Here is a 24589-nt window from a genome sequence, read left to right on the forward strand (position 1 = left end):
CCTACCAGTCCTCCGGTGGCAGCTCTCCGCACCAGGCTTCCTGTGCGTGTCCTCGGCCCAATACCACCAGTGCCAGCACCACACATCAGGCCTACAGTGCGCCTCGCCTCTCCAGCGCTGCCAGAGCCTTCCTCCTCTCCTGCGCTGTCGGAGTCAACCGCCTGTCCAGCGCTGCCAGAGCCTTCCTCCTCTCCTGCGCTGCCGGAGTCTCCCGCCTGTTTAGTGCTGTCAGAGCCTTCCTCCTCTCCTGCGCTGCCGGAGTCTCCCGCCTGTCCAGCGCTGCCAGAGCCTTTCTCCTCTACAGCGCTGCCGGAGTCTCCCGCCTGTCCAGCGCTGCCAGAGCCTTCCGCCTCTACAGCGCTGCCTGAGTCTCCTGCCTGTTCAGCGCAGCCAGAGCTGCCAGCCTGCATGGAGCAGCCAGAGCTGCCAGTCAGCATGGAGCAGCCAGAGCTGCCAGTCTGCATGGAGCAGTCAGAGCTGTCAGTCTGCATGGAGCAGCCAGAGCTGCCAGTCTGCATGGAGCAGCCAGAGCTGTCAGTATGCATGGAGCAGCTAGAGCTGCCAGTCTGCAAGGAGCTGCCAGTCTGCATGGAGCTGCCAGAGCTGTCAGTCTGCAAGAAGCTGTCAGAGCTGCCAGTCTGCAAGAAGCCGCCAGAGCTGCCAATCTGTAAGAAGCCGCCAGAGCTGCCAGTCTGCATGGAGCAGCCAGAGCCGTCAGTCAGCATGGAGCAGCCAGAGCCAGCCAGTCAGCATGGAGCAGCCAGAGCCGCCAGTCAGCATGGAGCAGCCAGAGCCGCCAGTCAGCATGGAGCAGCCAGAGCCGCTAGTCAGCATGGAGCAGCCAGATCCGTCAGTCTGCCAGGATCCGCCAGTCATCCAGACTCTTCCAGATCTGCCAGTCAGCCAGACTCTTCCAGATCCGCCAGTCAGCCAGGATCTGCCAGTCAGCCAGACTCTTCCAGATCTGCCAGTCAGCCAGACTCTTCCAGATCCGCCAGTCAGCCAGACTTCCAGATACGTCAGTCTGCCAGGATTCACCAGTCAGCCAGACTCTTCCAGATCTGCCAGTCAGCCAGACTTTTCCAGATCAGCCAGTCAGCCAGACTCTTCCAGATCTGCCAGTCAGCCAGACTCTTCCAGATCCGCCAGTCAGCCAGACTCTTCCAGATCCGCCAGTTAGCCAGACTCTTCCAGATCCGCCAGTCAGCCAGACTCTTCCAGATCCGCCAGTTAGCCAGACTCTTCCAGATCCGCCAGTCAGCCAGACTCTTCCAGATCCGCCAGTCAGCCAGACTCTTCCAGATCCACCAGTCAGTCAGACTCTTCCAGACCCGCCAGTCAGCCAGGATCCGCCAGTCAGCCAGACTCTTCCAGATCTGCCAGTCAGCTAGACTCGTCCAGATCTGCCAGTTAGCCAGGATCTGCCAGAACCGCCAGCCAGCCAGGATCTGCCAGATCCAACTACCTGCCTGAGCTTCCTCTCAGTGCTGAGCTTCTTCTCAGTGCTGAGCTTCTTCTCAGTGCTGAGCTTCCTCTCAGTGCTGAGCTTCCTCTCAGTGCTGAGCTTCCTCTCAGTCCCGAGCTACCCCTCAGTCCCGAGCTACCCCTCAGTCCCGAGCTACCCCTCAGTCCCGAGCTGTCCCTCAGTCCCGAGCTGTCCCTCAGTCCCGAGCTGTCCCTCAGTCCCGAGCCGTCCCTCAGTCCCGAGCCGTCCCTCAGTCCCGAGCCGCCCCTCAGTCCCGAGCCGCCCCTCAGTCCCGAGCCGCCCCTCAGTCCCGAGCTGCCCCTCAGTCCAGTGGGGTTCTGGGTGAGGACTACTAGGCCATGGTCGGCGGCGAGGGTGGACTATCCAAGCACGCGAGGAGGAGGGACTAAGACTTTGATAGAGTGGGGTCCACGTCCCACGCCGGAGCCGCCACCATGGACAGACGCCCACCAGGACCCTCCCCTATAGTTTTTGGTGTGCGTCCGGGAGTCCGCACCTTGGGGGGGGGGGGTTCTGTCACGCCCTGGTCGAAGTATTTTGTGTTTGTCTTCATTTATTTGGTCAGGCCAGGGTGTGGCATGGGTTTTTGTATGTGGTGTGTTTGTATTGGGATTGTAGCTTAGTGGGGTGTTCTAGTTAAGTCTATGGCTGTTTGAAGTGGTTCTCAATCAGAGGCAGGTGTTTATCGTTGTCTCTGATTGGGAACCATATTTAGGCAGCCATATTCTTTGAGTGTTTCGTGGGTGATTGTCCTTAGTGTCCTGGTTCTGTGTTTATTTACACCAGTATAGGCTGTTTCGGTTTTCGTTACGTTCTTTGTTTTGTAGTGTTTGTAATTGATTTGTGTTTTACATTTGTTTATTAAACATGGATCGCAATCTACATGCCGCATTTTGGTCTGACTCTCCTTCCCACCTAGAAAGCCGTAACAAGATGTCAAGTTTGGTGACAGAATTATGGTAAAGTCTCCCTCAGTTTTATTCTGTTACCAAAATGTGTATCTGCACAGTTCTTCCAGTAAAATGGGAAGAACTGTGGTCCTTGTGAAAAATCTGACTACATAGGAATTTTGTGATGCAACGGACTGAAATGTTATTATTTCATATCATTGATTACTTGTATAAACCTAATTTAAGAAGACCACGTGTAATTCAAGTAAAGCCACTCAGGCTTTATCCCTTCAAACTGTAGCCTACATATAGCCCACAACACTCAATCAAATTGTTCACATTCACACACAAACACACCCTACCCCCCTCTCCTCTATCCCTCAGCTATTTCTCTGCCCTCCTCTCCTCCCCTCTGTATCTCTCTATATAATTTGCAATTCTTGTTTAACACACAACCCTGTTCTAACATTAAAATGAGACAGCATAACCACACAACAGCACAGAATGACATCCCTCTGTAGGAATTATTTTCAAAAACAACATCTATGCAAATAGAGCACACAGGCAGAATTCTGAAACTAAACCGTGACCCTGTGTGGTAGAGTGACCAAACAGTGAGCTGTGATGGGGATTACTAGGGCCCAGGATACCCCTCCCTCTACTGTATGCTCATGTAGGACCCACTGTTGTTCACATGATGGTACTCTTTCTTACCTACCAACAACTCCATCTGCAAATCCCAACATCACCTGCACACCTCAGGCCCTGACATCTGACACGGTTTAGTATGTGGCACACAGTAGGCATCCCATTAACTTTATATTGGCACACTGGAGTCTCTTTACACAGTCAGTGTCAAACTGCTTCTGTTCTGGCCCAATGTACAAGTCTGCAAAAAACACAGCAAATACAATATTTGGCCTAATTTGCCAAAACATAGGTTCACAAAATAAGAATTTGTTCTTAGCTGACTTGCCTAGTTAAATAAAGGTAAAATAAAAATAAAATAAACTGGCCCGAAGACAAATTGCTCATCATCAACAAAAACAACAATTTAGCCTATTTTCCTGGGATACTATAGTACTAAACACAACTGTAATCTTAGTTATTTCTCCAAGATATGTATTGGGAGTGAGGACATGTGTACTCATTGTTTTTCTATTATTAGTAACACGGTAAAACAACTAGCCAGTTAACCCACCCTATCCGTGTCTATGTCGAGAAAACAACAAAGGTATTGCTCAATGTCACAGTATGTGGATCAGGAAAACGTCTGATTAGTTTAGGCAGACTGGTGCATTTTGAGTAAAAAAATAAGAAGAGTAGTGTCCTGTGTAACCTTACCATTTCAAATTGTAAGTGGTTATTTGGCATAGGCTACCACTTCAACATGAACCATGTTGCTAGAAAGGAATAGTTTGGTGACACTGTAATAATTTGCCAAACCGCGGGAAAACGATGTAATAGTTAGCAGCAGCAGCAGCACGCGAGGTGCCTGTGGAAATATTCAGTTGAACGCGTGCTACGCTGACAAACTGCGCGAGGCTGCCCTCTGGCGGGAAATCTTATTTCTCTTCTCAGCTCAGCTCTTAACTTTTTCTAAAGGCATTAATTTGCTGGTACAAAAAAAACTGTATAATATTATATTCATTCATTATATAGAACTATAAACATACAACTATGAACATAAAACTAATTGCATGTAGAAACTTCTGAGAAAGCAGGAGAGTTAGCCTTCAGTAGTTGAATGCCTTTTGTGTCAATTTATGGAAAATAATAAACTGGGCCTAGATACTGGAAAAGAGACTGTAGGTCTACTTGAAAAATGGAGGAGAACCCGTTGTCTGTTCTTGGGGAACTGGAAGTAAGCTGTTTGCTATTTTAATGATACAATGGGTTTATAATTTATTTGAAGTTCTTATAAGCTCCAACTTAAAGAGAGACATCTACTTTCCTGTGTAGGAAACAATCTAAAAAAGCAGGACAGACCTCTGAAATCCTAACTTTAGATCCACTATTAATTAATTGAGTACTGCGGGTAAACATATTGGCACATTTTGATTTAATGAATTAAGAGAAATCTGTTATATTTACATTTTAATCCTTCAACTTTGAATACTACTGTTATACGTTATTATTAGTTAGACAGTCTATCAACAGTAACTACCAAGCATTAAAGTATAGGCCACCTACCTACGCCATAGATGACAATATGAGAAAAGAATCATAGCAGCTAGGGACTATCTGTTGTTGCAGATGCACCCGTGTGGGTAAATCCTGTTACTGGCATTCTCAGCACTTGGTGTGAGGCTATATCCCTGTTGTTTATGCTACGCCGGTGTTTTTAAAACTGCACCTGAACTGGCACATATGCACACACGCACACACACACACACAACAAAGGGGCCTGACCCGGGCCATGACACTCTGCCCTCTCTCACTTTATTTAGATTTTATATTCATGTATAATTTTTTTAGGAAATCCTCCTGGTGATCCCAAAATGGGAAGAGCGGTGTGAATTTTATGGAGCAAGGTTTCCTCCCGGATGGAGGATGTTCCCAGCCAATCGTTCATGGATAGAGCAAACAGGAGTCATTGGGACGAGGAAGTGTGGACAGGTGCTCTCAGAAAGATTCAAAAATCCACAGAAATAAAACACAATGGTCCACATTTATCATATTATCACTGCCAGTGATAATAGTATATTTTTTCAATAGGAATTTTGTTTAATGGATTTTAAAAAACACAAAATTCTGGTTATATTAGTAGGCATATTATCAAAGGAAATTTTTATTCTAAAATATTATGTCATATCGATTAATATATTGTGTATTTAATTTATTCACAGACAAAATCGTTTTGTGAATAGAAATGAGCTTCATTATACCTTGTTTCCAATTATTATAAACTTATACTAATTTAGTTATTTATTTGGCAATAAAATGTCAGCATTCAGTCATGTGTAACTTTTCTTTTATGGGTGGTTCTATTCAAAACACATTTTTTTATTTTTTATTCCTTGTTATGCTGAACCCATCATATTACTGGTAAAAGTTAGTCACTGTTTGTCAATGAGTAAACTACAATGTCCGGTGACAGGCCTGCAGAGGTTGAGACTATTGAAACTCACTGAGACTATTTCCTGAGGTTTCCTTAATTAAGTAGTCTTGACATACAGGGGAAACTGGGCACAAACACCACCACCACTACTACCAGTATTCACACCCTTTGACTTTTTACATATGTTGTTGTGTTACAAAGTTCAAATTGATTTAATTGTTGTTGTTTTTGTCAACCAACTACAGAAAATACTCTGTAATGTCAAAATGGAAGAGCAATTCTAACATTTGTAAAAAAAAACATATATATAAAAAATTAAAAGACTAATATATCTTGATACAGCAAGTATTGAACCCCCTGAGTCAATAAATGTTAGAATCACCTTTGGCAGTGATTACAGCTGTGAGTCTAAGAGCTTTGAACCCCTGGATTGTACAATATTAGCAAATTATTATTTTAAACATTATTCAAGTTCTGTCAAGTTGGTTATTGATCATTGCTAGACAGCCATTTCCAAGTCTTGACATAGATTTTCAAGCCATTTTAAGTCACAACTCTAACTAGGCTACTCAGGAACATTTAATGTTGTCTTGGTAAGCAATTCCAGTGTATATTTGGCCTGTTCTGCTGAAAGGTGAATTTGTCTCCAAGTGTCTGTTGGAAAGCAGACTGAACCAAGTTTTCCTCTAAGATTTTGCCTGTGCTTAGCGCAGTTCTATTCCGTTTCTTTTTATCATAAAAAGTTTCCTAGTCCTTGCCGATGACAGGCATACATACAAAATTTGAAGAGTGGTACTCAGTGATATGTTGTGTTGGATTTTCCCCAAACATAACGCTTTGTATTCAGGACATAAAGTTAATTTCTTTGCCACACTTTCGGCAGTTTTACTTTATTGCCTTATTGCGAACAGGATGCATGTTTTGGAATATTTTCATTCTTTACTTGCTTCCTTCATTTCACTCTGTCAATTATGTTAGTATTGTGGAGTAACTACCATGTTGTTGATCCATCCTCAGTTTTCTCTGATCACAGCCATTAAACGTTGTAACTGTTTTAAAGTCACCATTGACCTCATGGTGAAATCCCTGAACGGTTTCCTTCCTCTCCGGTAACTGAGTTAGGAAGGACACCTGTATCTTTGTAGTGACTGGGTGTATTGATACACCATTCAAAGTGTAATTAATAACTTCACCATGCGCAAAGGGATATTCAATGTCTACTACCAATAAGTGCCCTTCTTTGTGCAGCATTGGAAACCCTCCCTGGTCTTTTTGGTTGAATCTGTGTTTGAAATTCACTGTTCGACTGAGGGACCGTACAGATGTATGTGTGGGGTACAGAGATAAGGTAGTCATTGAAAAATCCATGCTTATTATGTGACTTGTTAAGCACATTTTGACTTCTGAACTTATTTAGGCTTGCCATAACAAAGGTGTTGAATACTTATTGACTTAAGACATTTCCAATTTTTGTTTTTGATTCATTCGTTTAAAAAAAAGAATCAAAATACAGAATTCCACTTTGACATTATGGGGTATTGTGTGTAGGCCAGTGACCCTTCCCCCCAAAAATCTAAATTCATTCCATTTTAAATTCAGGCTGTACACAACTAAATGTGGATACTGTGAATACTTTCTGAAGGCACTGTATGTGTGAGTTCTACCATGGCCTCGCTTCCCAATACCCCCACCTATCCGCCCTCCATAGGAAAACACACAGCGGAGAGGAAACTGACTGCTGATGTAGTCATCTTCTAATCACTACCCGCTTGGACACAAGCTAAAAATGCCTGGAGATGCCATGAGGGACTTGGAACAAGAGTACAGAGAGCTGATCAGAACAGCCCTGGAGTTTATTTACCTCTGACTCAATCCCTTTTTCCGACGACCAAGGCTAGAGCTATGAACTTTTAATGTAAAGACATTCGCAGTGTCTCTTCTGCTGTTAAGATAGTTTTTATTTGAGTACTAGTATTTATTAGTTTGTTCATATTTACATTGCCCCTTTTCCTTCAGGTAGAAATTACATGGTGTACTAATTTAGCATAAAAGCTGTGTAGTAATATTGCATAAGAGTCTTGTAAGGCTGATGTCTCAGGAAATGGTGTGTAGATCCACTTAGAGAATCACTGATATCGTCACTGAGGTTATGACAAAATGAAGGAATCCAGATAATTTTTCTACACCACCCACACCCACTCCTGCGATAGCTATTAGACAAGACAAGGGCCCGAATCAGAGGAAAAATAAACTATTGTGTCACTGCATGGAGCAGATATTGACTTGATGTGGACTATATTTAGTGGCAACACAAATGGACACTGGTCGTTCTGACAGGCAGGGGCTATGAAACTGATCAGGCCCAGAGAAGGAGTGCATTTGCCTGGGATTATACAATAGAACAACCATCCACACCAAACCCTGGTTTAGACAGGGAGCAGACACACCCTCCTCTGTTTCTGCAGCTGTCTAACATACTGTATGCAATCCGCTGTCAATAACTTCATTGACAGCCAGCCCACTGGGCACACAATGTCCTTTCAATGTGGAAATGTGGGTAATGATTGGTTGAGACATTGATCAATGAGATTTCATCCTTTATTCACCTACTCAAAAAGACAGCCAGATGTTTGTTGAATTCCCAATGTGTCATCACTACGCTTTCAACCATCTAAATGCACAACAACGTTCAAATGGTAATACAATGTCAAATATGTTGTAGTTGTACAATGAGTTAATGTGTTATCAACGTTTAATCTAATAGCACAACCAAATGACCTGGATTGCAGTTGAGATTACATGAAAAGTACATAGTGAAAGTGATCAATGCTGTTTGAGATTCTGTGCAGATTATTAGAGCATTTGTGAAGATCTCCACAGACCTGCGACCTTTGCATGCTATCTTCAACATGCACACTTTCTATGATTACATAAGAAGACATTTGTAGTTACAGTAACCTCAAAATGTGGCCATGGATGTTTTACTCATTTTAAGGTTGAATAAATGCTGTTGCATTAGTTTGTAAGATAGCCTTAACTTTAGGCTATTCACTATATTACAAAGTCCTATTGAATTGTGTGTAGTTGACGCAACCAAATATCAACATTTAAAGGAGATGTAACTAATGCTTAGTTAAATTTTAGCCACTTGCTCAATCCTTTTCTTCCACTTGTATTTTGGGTTTAGTTGGACATGTGCATTCAATATAATTTCTTAACTTGTCGACAAGTTAGTTGGCTATATACTGTATTGTAAAAGTTATATTGAATTGTGTTAGGTTGTCAACTCAACCAAATATCAACATTTGAATGAGATGTATTTTTTGTGCCACTGACAATGGCACAAAAGAACATTGAAATGTTGGATTCACATGTCCATCTCAACCAAACATTTAAGTTAAAGAATAGAACTACATCAAATCAAATCAAACTTTAAATGCACTTTACATTTTGAGTTGATTTAGTCCTATTCTTTCACTTAGATTTTTGGTTTGAGATGTGGATGTGAAACCGAATTTATAAATATTATGTGGACACCTATACATTTGGCAGCCAAATACGAGTTTTCAGTCTAGCCTTTTATCATCTGTTGAAATATTTTAATGCCTAGAATAAAAGCCTCCAGGCTATGTCATAAGACTCAATTGAATAAAATAAACAAATAATTACAGGGGGCATTTTGGAAAAACTAATGCTGTGTGAAAAGTCCTCTGGAATAAAGCACATGCTGGGGTAATAATTACATAACCAATGTTCTAAGGTGATACTATTCACATCTGAATATGGCTCGTAACCCTTGACAAAAACTCTGCTGGAGGCTCGGGGGCAAAGCCAGATTTTTCAAGACAAATACTATTCATAAGACATAGAATGGGTCTTCTCTTTCTATTACAACACAGAGACTGTGTCATTCATAAGGGACATATCATTTTCAATAGTGTTCATTTGTGTCATTTATTGAGGTGTAATCTATTTCTTTGTGTTCAGTCCTGGCTAAAGCTGTTTTTGACTTTATGGTAGTGAATGACACTTTTTTTTACCATGACTGCCCAAATTTACCCCAAAGCTGTATTTGTAACTGTATTTGTGTTTGAATAAAGCTGTATTTGTGAAAGGCAGTTACCTGAGGTGAGATTAGTGCAATGCTGTGATTAAGTGCTTGTGTGTTAATGTAACGAGCCGCCCAGGCAAGCCTAGCGGTAATCTCCTTGTCTGTTCCACTCCCACCCCGTCCCGGCCTGGCTGGCCACTCGCTGTCAGACAGACAGGCCTCAGGACTCTCATCACTTCGCACAGTACGCAGGAACACACAGTAAGGACCTGTTTCCTGGGCTGTAGACTGTCTATCAGTGTTCTCTCTCTCTGTCTTGTTCTTTCTTTCTTTCTTTCTTTCTCTCTCTCTCTCTCTCTCTCTCTCTCTCTCTCTCTCTCTCGCTCTCGCTCTAGCTCTCGCTCTCTCTCTCTAATCTTTTGTTATCCATCTTATTGCCCTGTATTTTATCAAGTATTTTAAAAATGACAATTTGCCACACCAAAACAATGCCTGTCATCTCCTATACATTTGTCTGTGATAATATCAGCTGTAGATCAGTCTCTGAGCTTTGAGTCGGCTCAACATATTTCTATTCGCTGTGGAGATTCCAACAGTTCTTGAGCATACATATTTCGAGTCACCTGCCCCTCTCTCTCTCTCTGGCCTGAATATTAAAACAGCAAATTTACTCCGCGGTTTGCGCCCATCATTTGTATCAAATTAGTGGGGGGAGATAACATTAGCTCTCACAGGGGGTAACTGCCTCCCCACCCACCCACCCACCCCACCCCACCCCAGTCTGTACAGGTGAACCCCACCCACCAATTCCGCTGATCCTGAGTGCTGCTGTGGTGATAGTGGTCTGAGCCTGTCCTTATGCCAGCCATTAGCTATCACAACAGAGAGGCTAAAGTTAAACCCAGCTGCAGACTGAATTTGCACAGATTCACACCAATTAGACGGGATTCCCCAGCCGAGCCCTAGGGAAAGTGTGTCACCTGTTATAGAGGGGGTCAGCTTGGTCTCATAGACTAGACGTAACATAGTAAATGTAAATCCGGGACACTCAAATTAGAATAAAAAATGCAATTTTGTAACGAAATCCAAATGTATTCCCCCTGGCACATTTTCTGGCTGATGATGCGCATTGCCTTCATTGTTGTTTTCCTTACAAATAATAACTTTGGTCATGTGTGCGTTCCTATCAAAGTAAGTGCATTATTTTCTGTAAATATCGTGTTGTCGTTTCTACTGTAGCATACCATATGTATGTATGAAGCATAATATATTTACTGTTTTATTCACATGTTTTCAAGTACTTGTGACAAATCATTCCAACAGATTCTTGCAAAGATTGTAATGGACACATATGATGTTTAAAATACTTTTTGAAGGTTGTACTGATTATGATCAGCTAATGCTAAGCTATTTTCCAGCTCTGTGTGGTGCCATGTTTGTTGTCTTTATACAATGCAGTCTGGTTGTCACGTAAGCGTCTGTCAGACCAAAGATGTTGTGACAAGGGAAGGTTCACTCGACTGACTTATGGTGCTTTCAAGACGACTATGGGTTGCCAGCTTAGACCCAGGGTTTTATTTTTGTTTTGCATATAAACTTCTCCTGTGTTTGCCCCCAATTCAATATTTCTGTCACACCCTGATCTGTTTCAGCTGTCTTGTGCTCGTCTCCACCCCCCACCAGGTGTCTCCCATCTCCCCTCATTATCCCCTGTGTATTTATACCTGTGTTCTCTGTTTGTCTGTTGCCAGTTAACCTCTTGGAACTCTAGGGGCGCAATTTCATTTTTGGATGAAAAACGTTCCCGTTTTAAACAAGATATTTTGTTACAAAAAGATGCTCGACTATGCATATAATTGCTACTGTTCGAAAGAAAACACTCTGACGTGTCCAGAAATACAAAGATCTTCTCTGTGCGTGCCCTTTAACGTGAGTTCAGGCAAAACCAAGATGAGATGGCATCCAGGAAATGACAAGGATTTTTGAGGCTCTGTTTGTCATGATCTCCTTATATGGCTGTGAACGCAAGAGGAATGAGTCTGCCCTTTCTGTCGTTTCCCCAAGGTGTCTGCAGCATTGTGACGTATTTGTAGGCAGATCATTGGAAGATTGACCATAAGAGACCACATTTACCACGTGTCCGCCCGGTGTCCTGCGCCGAAATTGGTGCGCAAAAGTCACCTGCCAGTATTTTTCCAAACAATACAGAGAGTAAAGCAAGCTTCCACGAACTGCATGTCAATGAAGAGATATGTGAAAAAACACCTTGAGGACTGATTCCAAACAACGTTTGCCATGTTTCGGTCGATATTATGTAGTTAATCCGGAAAAAGTTTTACGTTGTAGGTGACTGCATTTTCGGTTCGTTTCAGTAGCCAGGCGCAATGTAGAAAACGGAACGATTTCTCCTACACACAGACGCTTTCAGGAAACACTGCGCATTTGGCATGTGACTGAGAGTCTCCTCATTGAAAACATCAGAAGCTCTTCAAAGGTAAATGATTTTATTTATTTGGTTATCTGGCTTTTGTGAAAATGTTGCGTGCTACATGCTACACAAAATGCTATGCTAGCTTTGCATACTCTTACACAAATTAGTCAATTTCTATGGTTCAAAAGCATATTTTGAAAATCTGAGATGACAGTGTTGTTAAGAAAAGGCTAAGCTTGAGAGCAAACGCATTATTTTAATTTTATTTGCGATTTTCAGAAATCGTTAACGTTGCGTTATGCTAATGAGCCTGAGGCTTTAGTCACGATCCCGGATCCGGGATGGGGAGTTTCAAGAGGTTAATTTTGTTCGTCAAGCCTCCCAGCATTTTTCCACTTGCTCCTGTCTTTTCTATAGTTCCCGTTTTCTAGTTTTCCCGGTTTTGACCATTTTGCCTGCCCTGACCCTGAGCCTGCCTGCCATCCTGCACCTTGCCCCACCACGCTGGATTATTGACCTCTGCCTGCCCTGATTCTGAGACTGCCTGCCGTCCTGTACCTTTTGGACTCTGATCTGGATTATACTGACCTCTTCCTGCCCTTGACCTGTAATTTTTCCTGCCCCCCCGTTCTAGTAATACACTTTTGTTACTTCAAAACTGTCTGCATCTGGGTCTTCCCTATAACGTGATAATGACACCTTCCCCGATGTCTACCCCCTATACGTTCTGTTGCTCCTCTTCCAGTCACATACTTGTGATGGTTTGCTGCAGGGACCAGTCAGCAATGATGAGACATACAGTATGTGTTCGTACTCATCAAATGGTCAAGGCAAAAACTAAAGTAAGGTGATTGGTCAGGGTGGAAGGGTGGGCATATAACGTGAACGTCGAGCAACCCAAAAGGTCTTTTGTACGAATCATCACAGACAACTTCAGCATTTTAGCTAATTAGCAACTTTGCAAATACTTACTACTTTTTAGCTACTTTGCAACTATTAACCTAACTCCTAATCCCAACCTTAACTCTAACCTTTACCCCTAGCCCCTAGCCTAGCTAACATTAGCTACCAGCTATAGTTAGCCAACGTTAGCAAAAACAAATTGGAATTTGTAACATATCATACATTTTGCGAATTTGTTACATTTTGTCCAAATTGCAATTCGTAACATTTCATACAACTTTTAATTCGTAACATATACGAAATGGATGATGGACATCCACAAATTAATACATACCATATGAATCAACATAATACACTAATTGGGGTGTCCCAGATTTGTACTTACAGTGCCTTGCGAAAGTATTCAGCCCCCTTGAACTTTGCGACCTTTTGCCACATTTCAGGCTTCAAACATAAAGATATAAAACTGTATTTTTTTGTGAAGAATCAACAACAAGTGGGACACAATCATGAAGTGGAACGACATTTATTGGATATTTCAAACTTTTTTAACAAATCAAAAACTGAAAAATTGGGCGTGCAAAATTATTCAGCCCCCTTAAGTTAATACTTTGTAGCGACACCTTTTGCTGCGATTACAGCTGTAAGTCGCTTGGGGTATGTCTCTATCAGTTTTGCACATCGAGAGACTGAAATTTTTTCCCATTCCTCCTTGCAAAACAGCTCGAGCTCAGTGAGGTTGGATGGAGAGCATTTGTGAACAGCAGTTTTCAGTTCTTTCCACAGATTCTCGATTGGATTCAGGTCTGGACTTTGACTTGGCCATTCTAACACCTGGATATGTTTATTTTTGAACCATTCCATTGTAGATTTTGCTTTATGTTTTGGATCATTGTCTTGTTGGAAGACAAATCTCCGTCCCAGTCTCAGGTCTTTTGCAGACTCCATCAGGGTTTCTTCCAGAATGGTCCTGTATTTGGCTCCATCCATCTTTCCATCAATTTTAACCATCTTCCCTGTCCCTGCTGAAGAAAAGCAGGCCCAAACCATGATGCTGCCACCACCATGTTTGACAGTGGGGATGGTGTTTTCAGGGTGATGAGCTGTGTTGCTTTTACGCCAAACATAACGTTTTGCATTGTTGCCAAAAAGTTCAATTTTGGTTTCATCTGACCAGAGCACCTTCTTCCACATGTTTGGTGTGTCTCCCAGGTGGCTTGTGGCAAACTTTAAACGACACTTTTTATGCATATCTTTAAGAAATGGCTTTCTTCTTGCCACTCTTCCATAAAGGCCAGATTTGTGCAATATACGACTGATTGTTGTCCTATGGACAGAGTCTCCCACCTCAGCTGTAGATCTCTGCAGTTCATCCAGAGTGATCATGGGCCTCTTGGCTGCATCTCTGATCAGTCTTCTCCTTGTATGAGCTGAAAGTTTAGAGGGACGGCCAGGTCTTGGTAGATTTGCAGTGGTCTGATACTCCTTCCATTTCAATATTATCGCTTGCACAGTGCTCCTTGGGATGTTTAAAGCTCGGGGAATCTTTTTGTATCCAAATCCGGCTTTCCAAACTTCTTCACAACAGTATCTCGGACCTGCCTGGTGTGTTCCTTGTTCTTCATGATGCTTTCTGCGCTTTTAACGGACCTCTGAGACTATCACAGTGCAGGTGCATTTATACGGAGACTTGATTACACACAGGTGGATTGTATTTATCATCATTAGTCATTTAGGTCAACATTGGATCATTCAGAGATCCTCACTGAACTTCTGGAGAGAGTTTGCTGCACTGAAAGGAAAGGGGCTGAATAATTTTGCACGCCCAATTTTTCAGTTTTTGATTTGTTAAAAAAGTTTGAAATATCCAATAAATGTCGTTCCACTTCATGATTGTGCCCCACTTGTTGTTGATTCTTCACAAAAAAATACAGTTTTATATCTTTATCTTTGAAGCCTGAAATGTGGCAAAAGGTCGCAAAGTTCAAGGGGGCCGAATACTTTCGCAAGGCACTGTACTAAGTCACGTCTACCCCGGAGTCCGGGTTGGGGGTGGGGTTGCAAATGTTTCATCTGTAGGGCATGTTTCTTTTGGGGTGGAAGCGGGAAGCCTATCTGCGTTTTTTGTGTGTTTGGGGTGGTTAAGTTACAATAGTACAATAAAGATAAAATAATCCCAGTCATATGCAATGCTTGATTAATGACCATCTTGCATGTTTTATGTGAGAGAAAAAACACAATACGTTGAGATTAATTCAATTGGACTGGACAGGTCAATTTACCCAAACTAGGATATGATTAATCTGTAGAATTATAATGCACCTTTTATTTTTCTTGAATATTTCCAAACTCTAAAGTGACATCATCATTATGTCTGTGGGAAGGACAGGGAATATTTACCTTGAGATCCAACCTCTGCTTCTGTGACATAGGAGAAATGTCAAAACACTGGACATGAACAAAGTGGAGGAATATACGCCTTTGGAACATGCTTCCTCTGAAGTCCTAAAAATGGATTCTGGGGTCAGGGTGCTTGACACCTCGAAGAAGAACCTCTTCCTTTCAAAAGGAACATCTTTATTTATAAAATGGTACACACAACTATAAATATACAGGAATTGTTGTCTTGATGTGCTCAACACCTTCCTCATCCATTCCACATCAAATATCCATATACTTTATCTGTTTTCTGAATTAATCCATGCTATGAAAACATACAGTATACCTCTTATTTGGCTATAAGAAAATATATATAACATATAAATATGTTTAGTCCTATTGTACGACTCTCCATTATTTAGCATAGGTGTAGTAAATACACAAATATTAAATTGTCTCTGCCATTAGACAGGGGAGACTAAATCATTTAGAGACAGGATATCCGGGACATAAACTGTTCTTCCATGCTGCGAAAACAAGGCGTCATTTGTAAGTCAAACCCTGAGATCACCGCTATTCTAACCGGGGCAGGAAGCCGGACCAAAGCCTTCCACTGTGGACTAACTCTGTTGCCCGGTGAGCCGTTCCCCAATGTTCCACAACGCTACCATCAGCTTATTCACCATGTATGTGTTTTCTTGAGTATATACAAAGCATTCAAATATAATATGTATTATCTATCAAAGGTTAGCAGATGGCTGTGAACTGTAGGCCTGTGGAGGATTTGTTAAATGTAAAAATGATCAGATACATGTTTCTAATATTGTTGTGAAATTAATCTAGGCTACCACTAATGTCTATACAGTACAGGAATAAGTGATCTATCTTATGGATAAAAAAACGGTTTCAACAAATTTGATTATTAATAACATAAAACACAAGTATGGGCTACATGGTCTGTAACCTCTTCAAATGATGTTAACATGGATTCAAATAAACAATGAAAACATTGTATTAATAACTATATGGTTACTTATTACCAAGGCGCATTGATATAATAATTGGTGTAATGCTGTATTTCATCAATGAAAAGGTTGGGTAAAGTAATTAAAAAACATAAAACGATAAAGGAACATATTTTGGTTCAAAACTTTATTTTTCAAAAGTACAAAAGTATAAAACAGCTATACATAAAACGTTCAAATAGTAGCTGTACATGATTTATTATCAGAAAATGTATTTATATTCCTCTTCAGAACAAAGAGAAAATCCAAACCAATGTGTGAACAAGCATCATTACAATTCAGATGTCATACTATGGCTTCTTAGCTCATACAGTAATACACATTGAACGCCCTTCACACAAAAAGAAAATAACATACTGAATTTGAACCCTCAAATTAAAGTGATCCCACTGTTCCCACTGGCCTTCAATTGTAACAGAATGAAATAGAAAGACATAAAGAGAAAGGGAGACAGGGAGGGAGAGAGAGAGAAAGAGAGAAGACAGAAATAGTGACAGGAGACAGAAAGAGACATTTGAGGTCAGGTTATGTGCTGTAATAGCTTCAGTAGTAGATAGAGACAGGGAGGACCAGGAGGTTAGGAGGTGTAGTTACAGTAGAACACTGTGCTGGCATCAGAGAGCACAGAGGATATCAGGCTCTCAGGTCCCTGCATGTTGGCCTCATGTGCCCCATAAGACAGGCCTGTCATGTCCCCAGGTCTGGAAGAGTTCAGGTACTGTTCAAACTCACTCCGGTCCACCTCACCTATCAGCTCTGATGGATGCATCTGCTCCACCTGGTCTGCTGGGTGGGAGTCTGGGGGAGGGGAGCGCTGTCCTGTCCCATGTCCTGGGTGTCGCTTGGGGTGACTGGGGCTACAATGCTGGCTGTAGTACATAGCCAATTGGTTGAAGGAGGGGGGCATGGGGCCAGCCTGGTGGCCTTGCTGCTGCTCAGTGGGGGAGGAGAGGTGTCTGTGGAGCATGTGGTTGGCGTACTGGTTGGAGTGAGGGTCCTGAGGCGTGTACTCTGCCCCCTGGGAGTGGTAGGCGTATGCAGGCATCATGTGGCACTCCTCCTGAGAGTGGCCGGGGAAGAACATGGAGTCTGATTCCACGGCATCCAGTGGGGAGGTGTCGGGGGTGGGCAGGCTGTAGGGTTCGTAGGAAGCCCCCCCGAGGGCCTGGGAGTCGCGGTAGTGGCCGAGGGACTGAGTCGACACCTGGTAGCCATGCTCGTGGTGGTAACCCAGCCCCAGGCCCTCCATACACACTCGGGAGGTGCTCTGGTGGTCGGACACACTATGAACCAGGAACCCTGAGTCCAGACGCTTAATCCTCTTCACCTGCTTCCTCCGCCGGGGTCGGTATTTGTAGTTAGGGTGGTCCTGCATGTGCTGGACCCGGAGCCTTTCAGCCTCCTCTACAAAGGGGCGCTTCTCGGACACAGGAAGGGCTTTCCACGACTTCCCTACAGATCAAGAACAGATATGAGTTATATGGCGGCATCGGGCATGCAGACTGGTGGTGCTCCAAAATAGCTCATTTGCAATTTAACAACAGGAGAACACTGATTTCGTAACATGATAACATCACTATTATTATTGATCAAAAGTAGTAATTGTTGTAATTAGTTCATTTGGAAATGATATTAGTTACTTACTCTATATTTGAATGGCCAAAGTAAGGGCAGATAGCTTTTTCATGAAAATGTGTCACTACACAAATGCTACGAACCAAAATCATTGAAGTAGGCTTCAATAATATTTATCATATTTATTGTCAAATAAATTCACTATGCTTTCACGTGAAAACAACACACTGTTTAAAATAACAATTCACTAAGGCTTTCGTCGTGTATATATTTAAAAAAAGAAATATGAAAGAAATACACATTGGTCTTTATAAATATCATGGCAGTAACAGGCTCACATACTTAATAATTGTATTGTCTTACCCAACATTTTGCTCAACTCCGCATTGTGCAGGTCCGGATTTTGTTGTGCCAGGCGCTTGCGCTCATCCTTTGCCCACACCATGAACGCATTCATGGGTCGCCGGATCCGCGGCTCAGTCTTTCCACGGTTCTGGTTCCCGGAGCTGGTAGCGCACGACTCGCTCTTCACTTTGGTGTCCCCGAGAGGGCTCAGGGGGTCTGCCCACTGACAGTGTCCCATTTCAGGCATCATGACTGACATCGCGCACCTAGTCTGGGTCTGATCGTCACTGGCGTAACCCGCATCCGGACTACTCATGTCTGTTCTATCGACACCAACCGCAGCAACTCGAGCAAAAAAAACAACAACAAAACATAAGTGCCCCTAGCTGTACAGATATAACAATGAACGTTAACGCAAGAGTAACGATTCCAAACTGAATGGGAAATATCCGTCACTGTTAGATAATAGCCAGGAGCTGACTATTTTACCCTGAGGTGGGGATGCTATAAGAGCACAAGCAACCAATCAACATAAGGTGGGAGTGCCCACCCCTGAGGCGCAAAAAGTTTGAAGTAACCGCCTTCCAGCCTTATTTGGAGTGCAATGCCACCCACGGAGACAAGCGCTGCCATCTATGCATAATACAAACAACACATTAGGTGCCCAAACACAGTTCAAGACTAAACAGACGGAATATTGCTATTGTGCATTTTGGAGTTATGATTAAATTAGAACATCTTGCGTTTGTGAAATAAACACCACTAAATAATTTGGGATACATCATTCTAAAATGATATGGGAAAATAATTTGTCCTACAGCCTATCAAATTTAGCAATTATCAAATAATTAATATCCAAAAAAGTCAACGTTAATGCACACAAACGTTTGAATTCAACTAAAATGCTGCTTTGGTTGGAGACACTTTCTCCATTGCTCATGCACCATCACTTTCAAATCTTATTTTCCAGTTTTATATTTGATTTTATATGTTATTCAGATGTAAGCCTAATACACATGGACTATCTCATCTGTGTAGGCCTATTGGGATGATGGATTAGGTAACTGGAAGTTCTAAAGTGCAGATTTACGCATCATTTTGACAGGCTTCCAGCATTCACAGAAATTGACTGAGGCTGGATGTAAATGATGTTAATAACAAAAAGCGTTCAAAAAAATTCTTAGATGGGGTGCTGGTGAATACACATTTGAAAACAGTCGAGATTAAATAAACACCCATCTATCGGCCTTTATTGTCTGAAGAGAAGGGCCGGACCCGGGCCGCAGCTAGGGGACACAAGGGTCGTCTAGAGTGGTGAAAATTGGTTCTCACTCTTCAAGACCAAGCAAATGAAATAAAATAATAATGTTATTTATCACATGCGCTGCATACAACAAGTATTCACCTTACAGTGAAATGCTTGCATCCAAGCCCTAAACCAACACTGCAGTTTCAAGAAAATACCTAAAAAAAGTATGAGATAAGAATAACAAATAATTAATGCAAATAGTCTGGGTAGCCATTTGATTAGCTGTTCAGGAGTCTTATGGCTTGGGGGTAGAAGCTTCTCCGGTACTTTTTGCAGTGAGGTAACAAAGAGAACAGCCTATGACTAGGGTGGCTGGAGTCTTTGACAATTTTTATGGCCTTCCTCTGACACTGTCTGGTAATAGAGGTCCTGGATGGCAGGAAGCTTGACCCCGGTGATCAAATCAAATCAAATGTTATTTGTCACATACAAATGGTTAGCACATGTTAATGCTGGTGTAACGAAATTCTTGTGCTTCTAGTTCCGACAATGCAGTAATAACCAACGATTAATCTAACCTATCAATTTCACAACAACTACCTTATACACACAAGTGTAACGGGATGAAGAATATGTACATACAAATATATGAATGAGTGATGGTACAGAATGGCATAGGCAAGATGCAGTAGATGGTATCGAGTACCGTATATACATATGACATGAGTAATGTAGGGTATGTAAATATTATATTAAGTGGCATTGTTTAAAGTGGCTAGTGATACATTTTTTACATATATTTTTCCATTATTAAAGTGGCTGGAGTTGAGTCAGTATGTTGGCAGCAGCCACTCACTGTTAGTCGTGGCTGTTTAACAGTCTGATGGCCTTGTGATAGAAGCTGTTTTTCAGTGTCTCGGTCCCTGCTTTGACCTCATCTTCTGGATGATAGCGGGGTGAACAGGCAATGGCTCGGGTGGTTGTTGTCCTTGATGATCTTTATGGCCTTCCTGTGACATCGGGTGGTGTAGGTGTCCTGGAGGGCAGGTCGTTTGCTGAGGTTGAAGAGGTTGAAGAGAGGCTGCTGCGCCTTTGCCTTCGGTCCACCCACACCACGCTATCTGTGTGGGTGGAACAATTAAGTTTGTCCGTGATGTGTACACCGAGGAACTTAAAACTTACTACCCTCTCCACTACTGTCCGGTCGATGTGGATAGGGGGGTGCTCCCTCCGCTGTTTCCTGAAGTCCACAATCATCTCTTTTGTTTTGTTGACGTTGAGTGTGAGGTTATTTTCCTGACCCCACACTTCGAGGGCCCTCACCTCCTCCCTGTAGACCGTCTCGCCGTTGCTGGTAATCAAGCCTACCACTGTAGTGTCGTCTGCAAACTTAATGATTGAGTTGGAGGCGTGCGTGGCCACGCAGTCGTGGGTGAACAGGGAGTACAGGATAGGACTCAGAACGCACCCTTGTGGGGCCCCAGTGTTGAGGATCAGCGGGGTGGAGATGTTGTTACTTACCCTCACCACCTGGGGGCGGCCCGTCAGGAAGTCCAGTATCCAGTTGCACAGGGCGGAGTCGAGACCCAGGGTCTCAAGCTTGATAATGAGTTTGGAGGGTACTATGGTGTTAAAGGCTGAGCTGTAGTCGATGAACAGCATTCTCACATAGGTATTCCTCTTGTCCCGATGGGTTAGGGCAGTGTGCAGTGTGGTTGCGATTGCGTCGTCTGTGAATCTATTGGGTAGTAAGCAAATTGGAGTGGGTCTAGGGTGTCAGGTCGGGTGGAGGTGATATGGTCCTTGATATGGTCCTGGGATAAGGATTGATTTAATATGTCCGTAAACACACCAGCCAGCTGATCTGCGCATACTCTGCGGATGCGGCTGGGGATGCCTTCTGGGCATGCAGACTTTCAAGGGTTAACACGTTAAATATTTTACTCACGTCGGCTGCAGTGAAGGAGAGTCTGCAGGTTTTGGTAGCGGGCCGTGTCAGTGGCACTGTATTGTCCTCAAAGCGAGCCAAGAAATTGTTTAGTCTAACTGGGAACAAGACATCGTCGTCCGCGACGGGGCTGGTTTTCCTTTTGTAGTCTGTGATTGACTGTAGACCCTGCCACATACCTCTTGTGTCTGAGCCGTTGAATTGCGACTCTACTTTGTCTCTATACTGATGTTTAGCTTGTTTGATTGCTTTGCGGAGGGAATAGCTACACTGTTTGTATTCGGTCATGTTTCCGGTCACCTTGCCCTGGTTAAAAGCAGTGGTTCGCGCTTCAGTTTCACGCGAATGCTGCCATCAATCCACGGTTTCTTGTTTGGGAAAGTTTTAATAGTTGCTGTGGGAACGACATCGCCGATGCACTTGCTAAAAATCTCGCTCACAAAATCAGCGCATTCGTCAATGTTGTTGTTTGACACAATGCGGAACATATCCCAATCCACGTGATCGAAGCAATCTTGAAGCGTGGAATCAAATTGGTCGGACCAGCGTTGAATAGACCTGAGAGCGGGATGCGGGAGCTTCTTGTTTTAGTTTCTGTCTATAGGCTGGGAGCATCAAAATAGAGTTGTGGTCAGCTTTTCCGAAAGGAGGGTGGGGGAGGGCCTTATATGCGTCGCGGAAGTTAGAATGATAATGATCCAGGGTTTTACCAGCCCTGGTTGCACAATTGATATGCTGATAGAATTTAGGGAGTCTTGTTTTCAGATTAGCCTTGTTAAAATCCCCAGCTACAATGAATGCAGCCTCAGAATATGTGGTTTCCAGTTTACATAGAGTCAAATAAAGTTAGTTCAGGGCCATCGATGTGACTGCATGGGGGGGGGAATATATGCGGCTGTGATTATAACCGAAGAGAATTCTCTTGGTAGATAATGCGGTCGACATTTGATTGTGAGGAATTCTAAGTCAGGTGAACAGAAGGACTTGAGTTCCTGTATGTTGTTATGATCACACCACGTCTCGTTAATCATAAGGCATACCCCCCCTCCCCTCTTCTTACCAGAAAGATGCTTGTTTCCGTCAGCGCGATGCGTGAAGAAACCAGCTGGCTGTACCGACTCCGATAGCGTGTCTCCAGTGAGCCATGTTTCCGTGAAGCAAAGAACGTTACAGTCTCGTATGTCTCTCTGGAATGCTACCCTTGCTTGGATTTCATCAGACTTGTTGTCAAGAGACTGGGCATTGGCGAGTAGTCTGCTTGGGAGCGGTGCGCAATGTGCCCGTCTCCTGAGCCTGACCAGAAGACCGCTTCGTCTGCCCCTTTTATGGCATCGTTGTTTTGGTTCGCCGGATGGGATCCGATCCATTGTCCTGGGTGGTGGGCAAAACAGAGGATCCGCTTTGGAAAGTCATATTCCTGGTCGTGATGATGGTGAGTTGACATTGATCTTATATCCAGTAGTTCCTCCCGACTGTATGTAATAAAACCTAAGATTACCTGGGGTACCAATGTAAGAAATAACATGTAACAAAACAAAATACTGCATAGTTTCCTAGGAACGCGAAACGAGGCGGCCGTCTCTGTCGGCGCAGGAATTTCTTTGATTTCTGATGTACTGGGCCGTACACACTACCCTCTGTAGTGCCTTGTGGTTGGAGGCCAAGCAGTTGCCGTACCAGGCAGTGATGCAACCCGTCAGGATGCTCTCGATGGTGCAGCTGTAAAACCTTTTGAGGATCTGAGGACCCATGCAAATCTTTTCAGTCTCCTGACTGTCTTGGTATGCTTGGACCATGTTAGTTTGTTGTTTGTTGGTGATGTGGATGCCAAGGAACTTGAAGCTCTCAACTTGCTTCGACTTGCAGGTGAACTCTGTCACAGGTCCTGGACAAGTACACAACACTCTCCTTCACAAAAGCAATATGTGTGAATGAGACAGGCCTAGAGTGAGAAAGTGTATATATTTAGTCATAGAAGAAAAACATCTCCATAAAAATGTTGAAATAAAAGAAGTACAACGTTTTGAACATGGCAATAAAGGAAATGTTTAAAATGTTTGTGTTAGAACACTCCACCACTTGTAGTGTCTACAAGCCTGTACTGAGTCATCGGCCTAGATAAGACAGGAGAACAAGGAGAGGTGAGAGACCTACTGTTGATTGAATCAGCTGCAGCCAAATAGCCATGCAGTGTATCAGTGCACCCACACACCTAACACTATTTGAATGTTTTAATAAGCAGTCGAGATTCAAGCCGTGTCCATAGTGGTCAGGAATACAAACACCAGCCAGAGACTGCAGGGGTCCTTATCAGTGTCGGCAGGGCTTAACCTGTCAGCTCTGTCTTTTCTTCTTCTGTCCGCAGGCCATTCCCATCACTCTGTGTATATACAGTCAGATACAACATGTCAGGCTTTAGCTTTTCCTCTCGCAGGTCAAAGAGGGCTGACAGAAATATGAGAGATGCTTATACAACCCCATCGTGTCCTGTCCCGATGCTAGCAGAGGCTCCAGAGCACACTGGGGTGGGGGTGGGGGGTGTGGGGGGGGGGTCTCTATCCCAGCCCAGCGCTGGGCAGGATCTGGTGCTATAATACTGTCATCATCTATTTTACCACTGATGACCTGATACGGTTTTCTGCCTCTAGTCCCATGAGACTGGACTGAAACCGCACAAGTTTGAGTGTGTGTGTGTGTGTCTGCATCCCTGTATCCCTCTGTATGTAAAAAACACTTTAATTTCACATGTGATCTTATGTGAAACTAATGTGATAATATGTGACCATGTAAAAGCATCATATGAAACTACACGTGAAAACATTTGAGCACATGAAAACATGACCTCGTGAAGTAAATGTGATGACATGGGGATGCAACATTTCAACATGTGATGCCATGAAACTACAGCTGACAACATTTGAGTTCCACATGTGAGATTTAAAATTTTCCTTGTGAAAGTTTTTCACATGTGAAAGTGCAATTCCACATGTGAGAGTGTAAAAATTAACTTTCAACATGTGAGTTGAAAACATGTTATTCTCCTCACGTGAAAAGCTGGTGTTGAAATCTAAATTGTCAACATTTGGTTTCACATGTGAACAATTGACTTCATGTGTCTCTTTTGTTTTAAAATTTCAAATAAAGATGTGAAAACAGCTATTTCACATGTAAAAATAGGATTTCACATGTGGAAATGCAATTTTCACATGTGAAACTACACATTTAACATGATTTTTGTATGGGAAG

The 24589-nt window shown here is 43.0% G+C and overlaps 1 protein-coding gene across 1 annotated transcript; it reads right to left on the bottom strand.

Annotated features, from left to right (window-relative positions):
* Window positions 1-16319: 16319 nt before the first annotated feature.
* Window positions 16320-18613, bottom strand: LOC135522564 (transcription factor Sox-17-alpha-A-like). The gene is made up of 2 exons (XM_064948946.1): window positions 18165-18613; window positions 16320-17678 (listed from the first exon to the last, which is right to left on the bottom strand). The coding sequence occupies exons 1-2, from the start codon at window positions 18460-18462 to the stop codon at window positions 16804-16806; spliced, it is 1173 nt and encodes a 390-aa protein (XP_064805018.1). The 5' UTR covers window positions 18463-18613; the 3' UTR covers window positions 16320-16803.
* Window positions 18614-24589: the final 5976 nt, after the last annotated feature.

This window comes from Oncorhynchus masou, chromosome 30 (assembly GCF_036934945.1).
Source record: "Oncorhynchus masou masou isolate Uvic2021 chromosome 30, UVic_Omas_1.1, whole genome shotgun sequence".
NCBI lineage: Eukaryota > Metazoa > Chordata > Actinopteri > Salmoniformes > Salmonidae > Oncorhynchus > Oncorhynchus masou.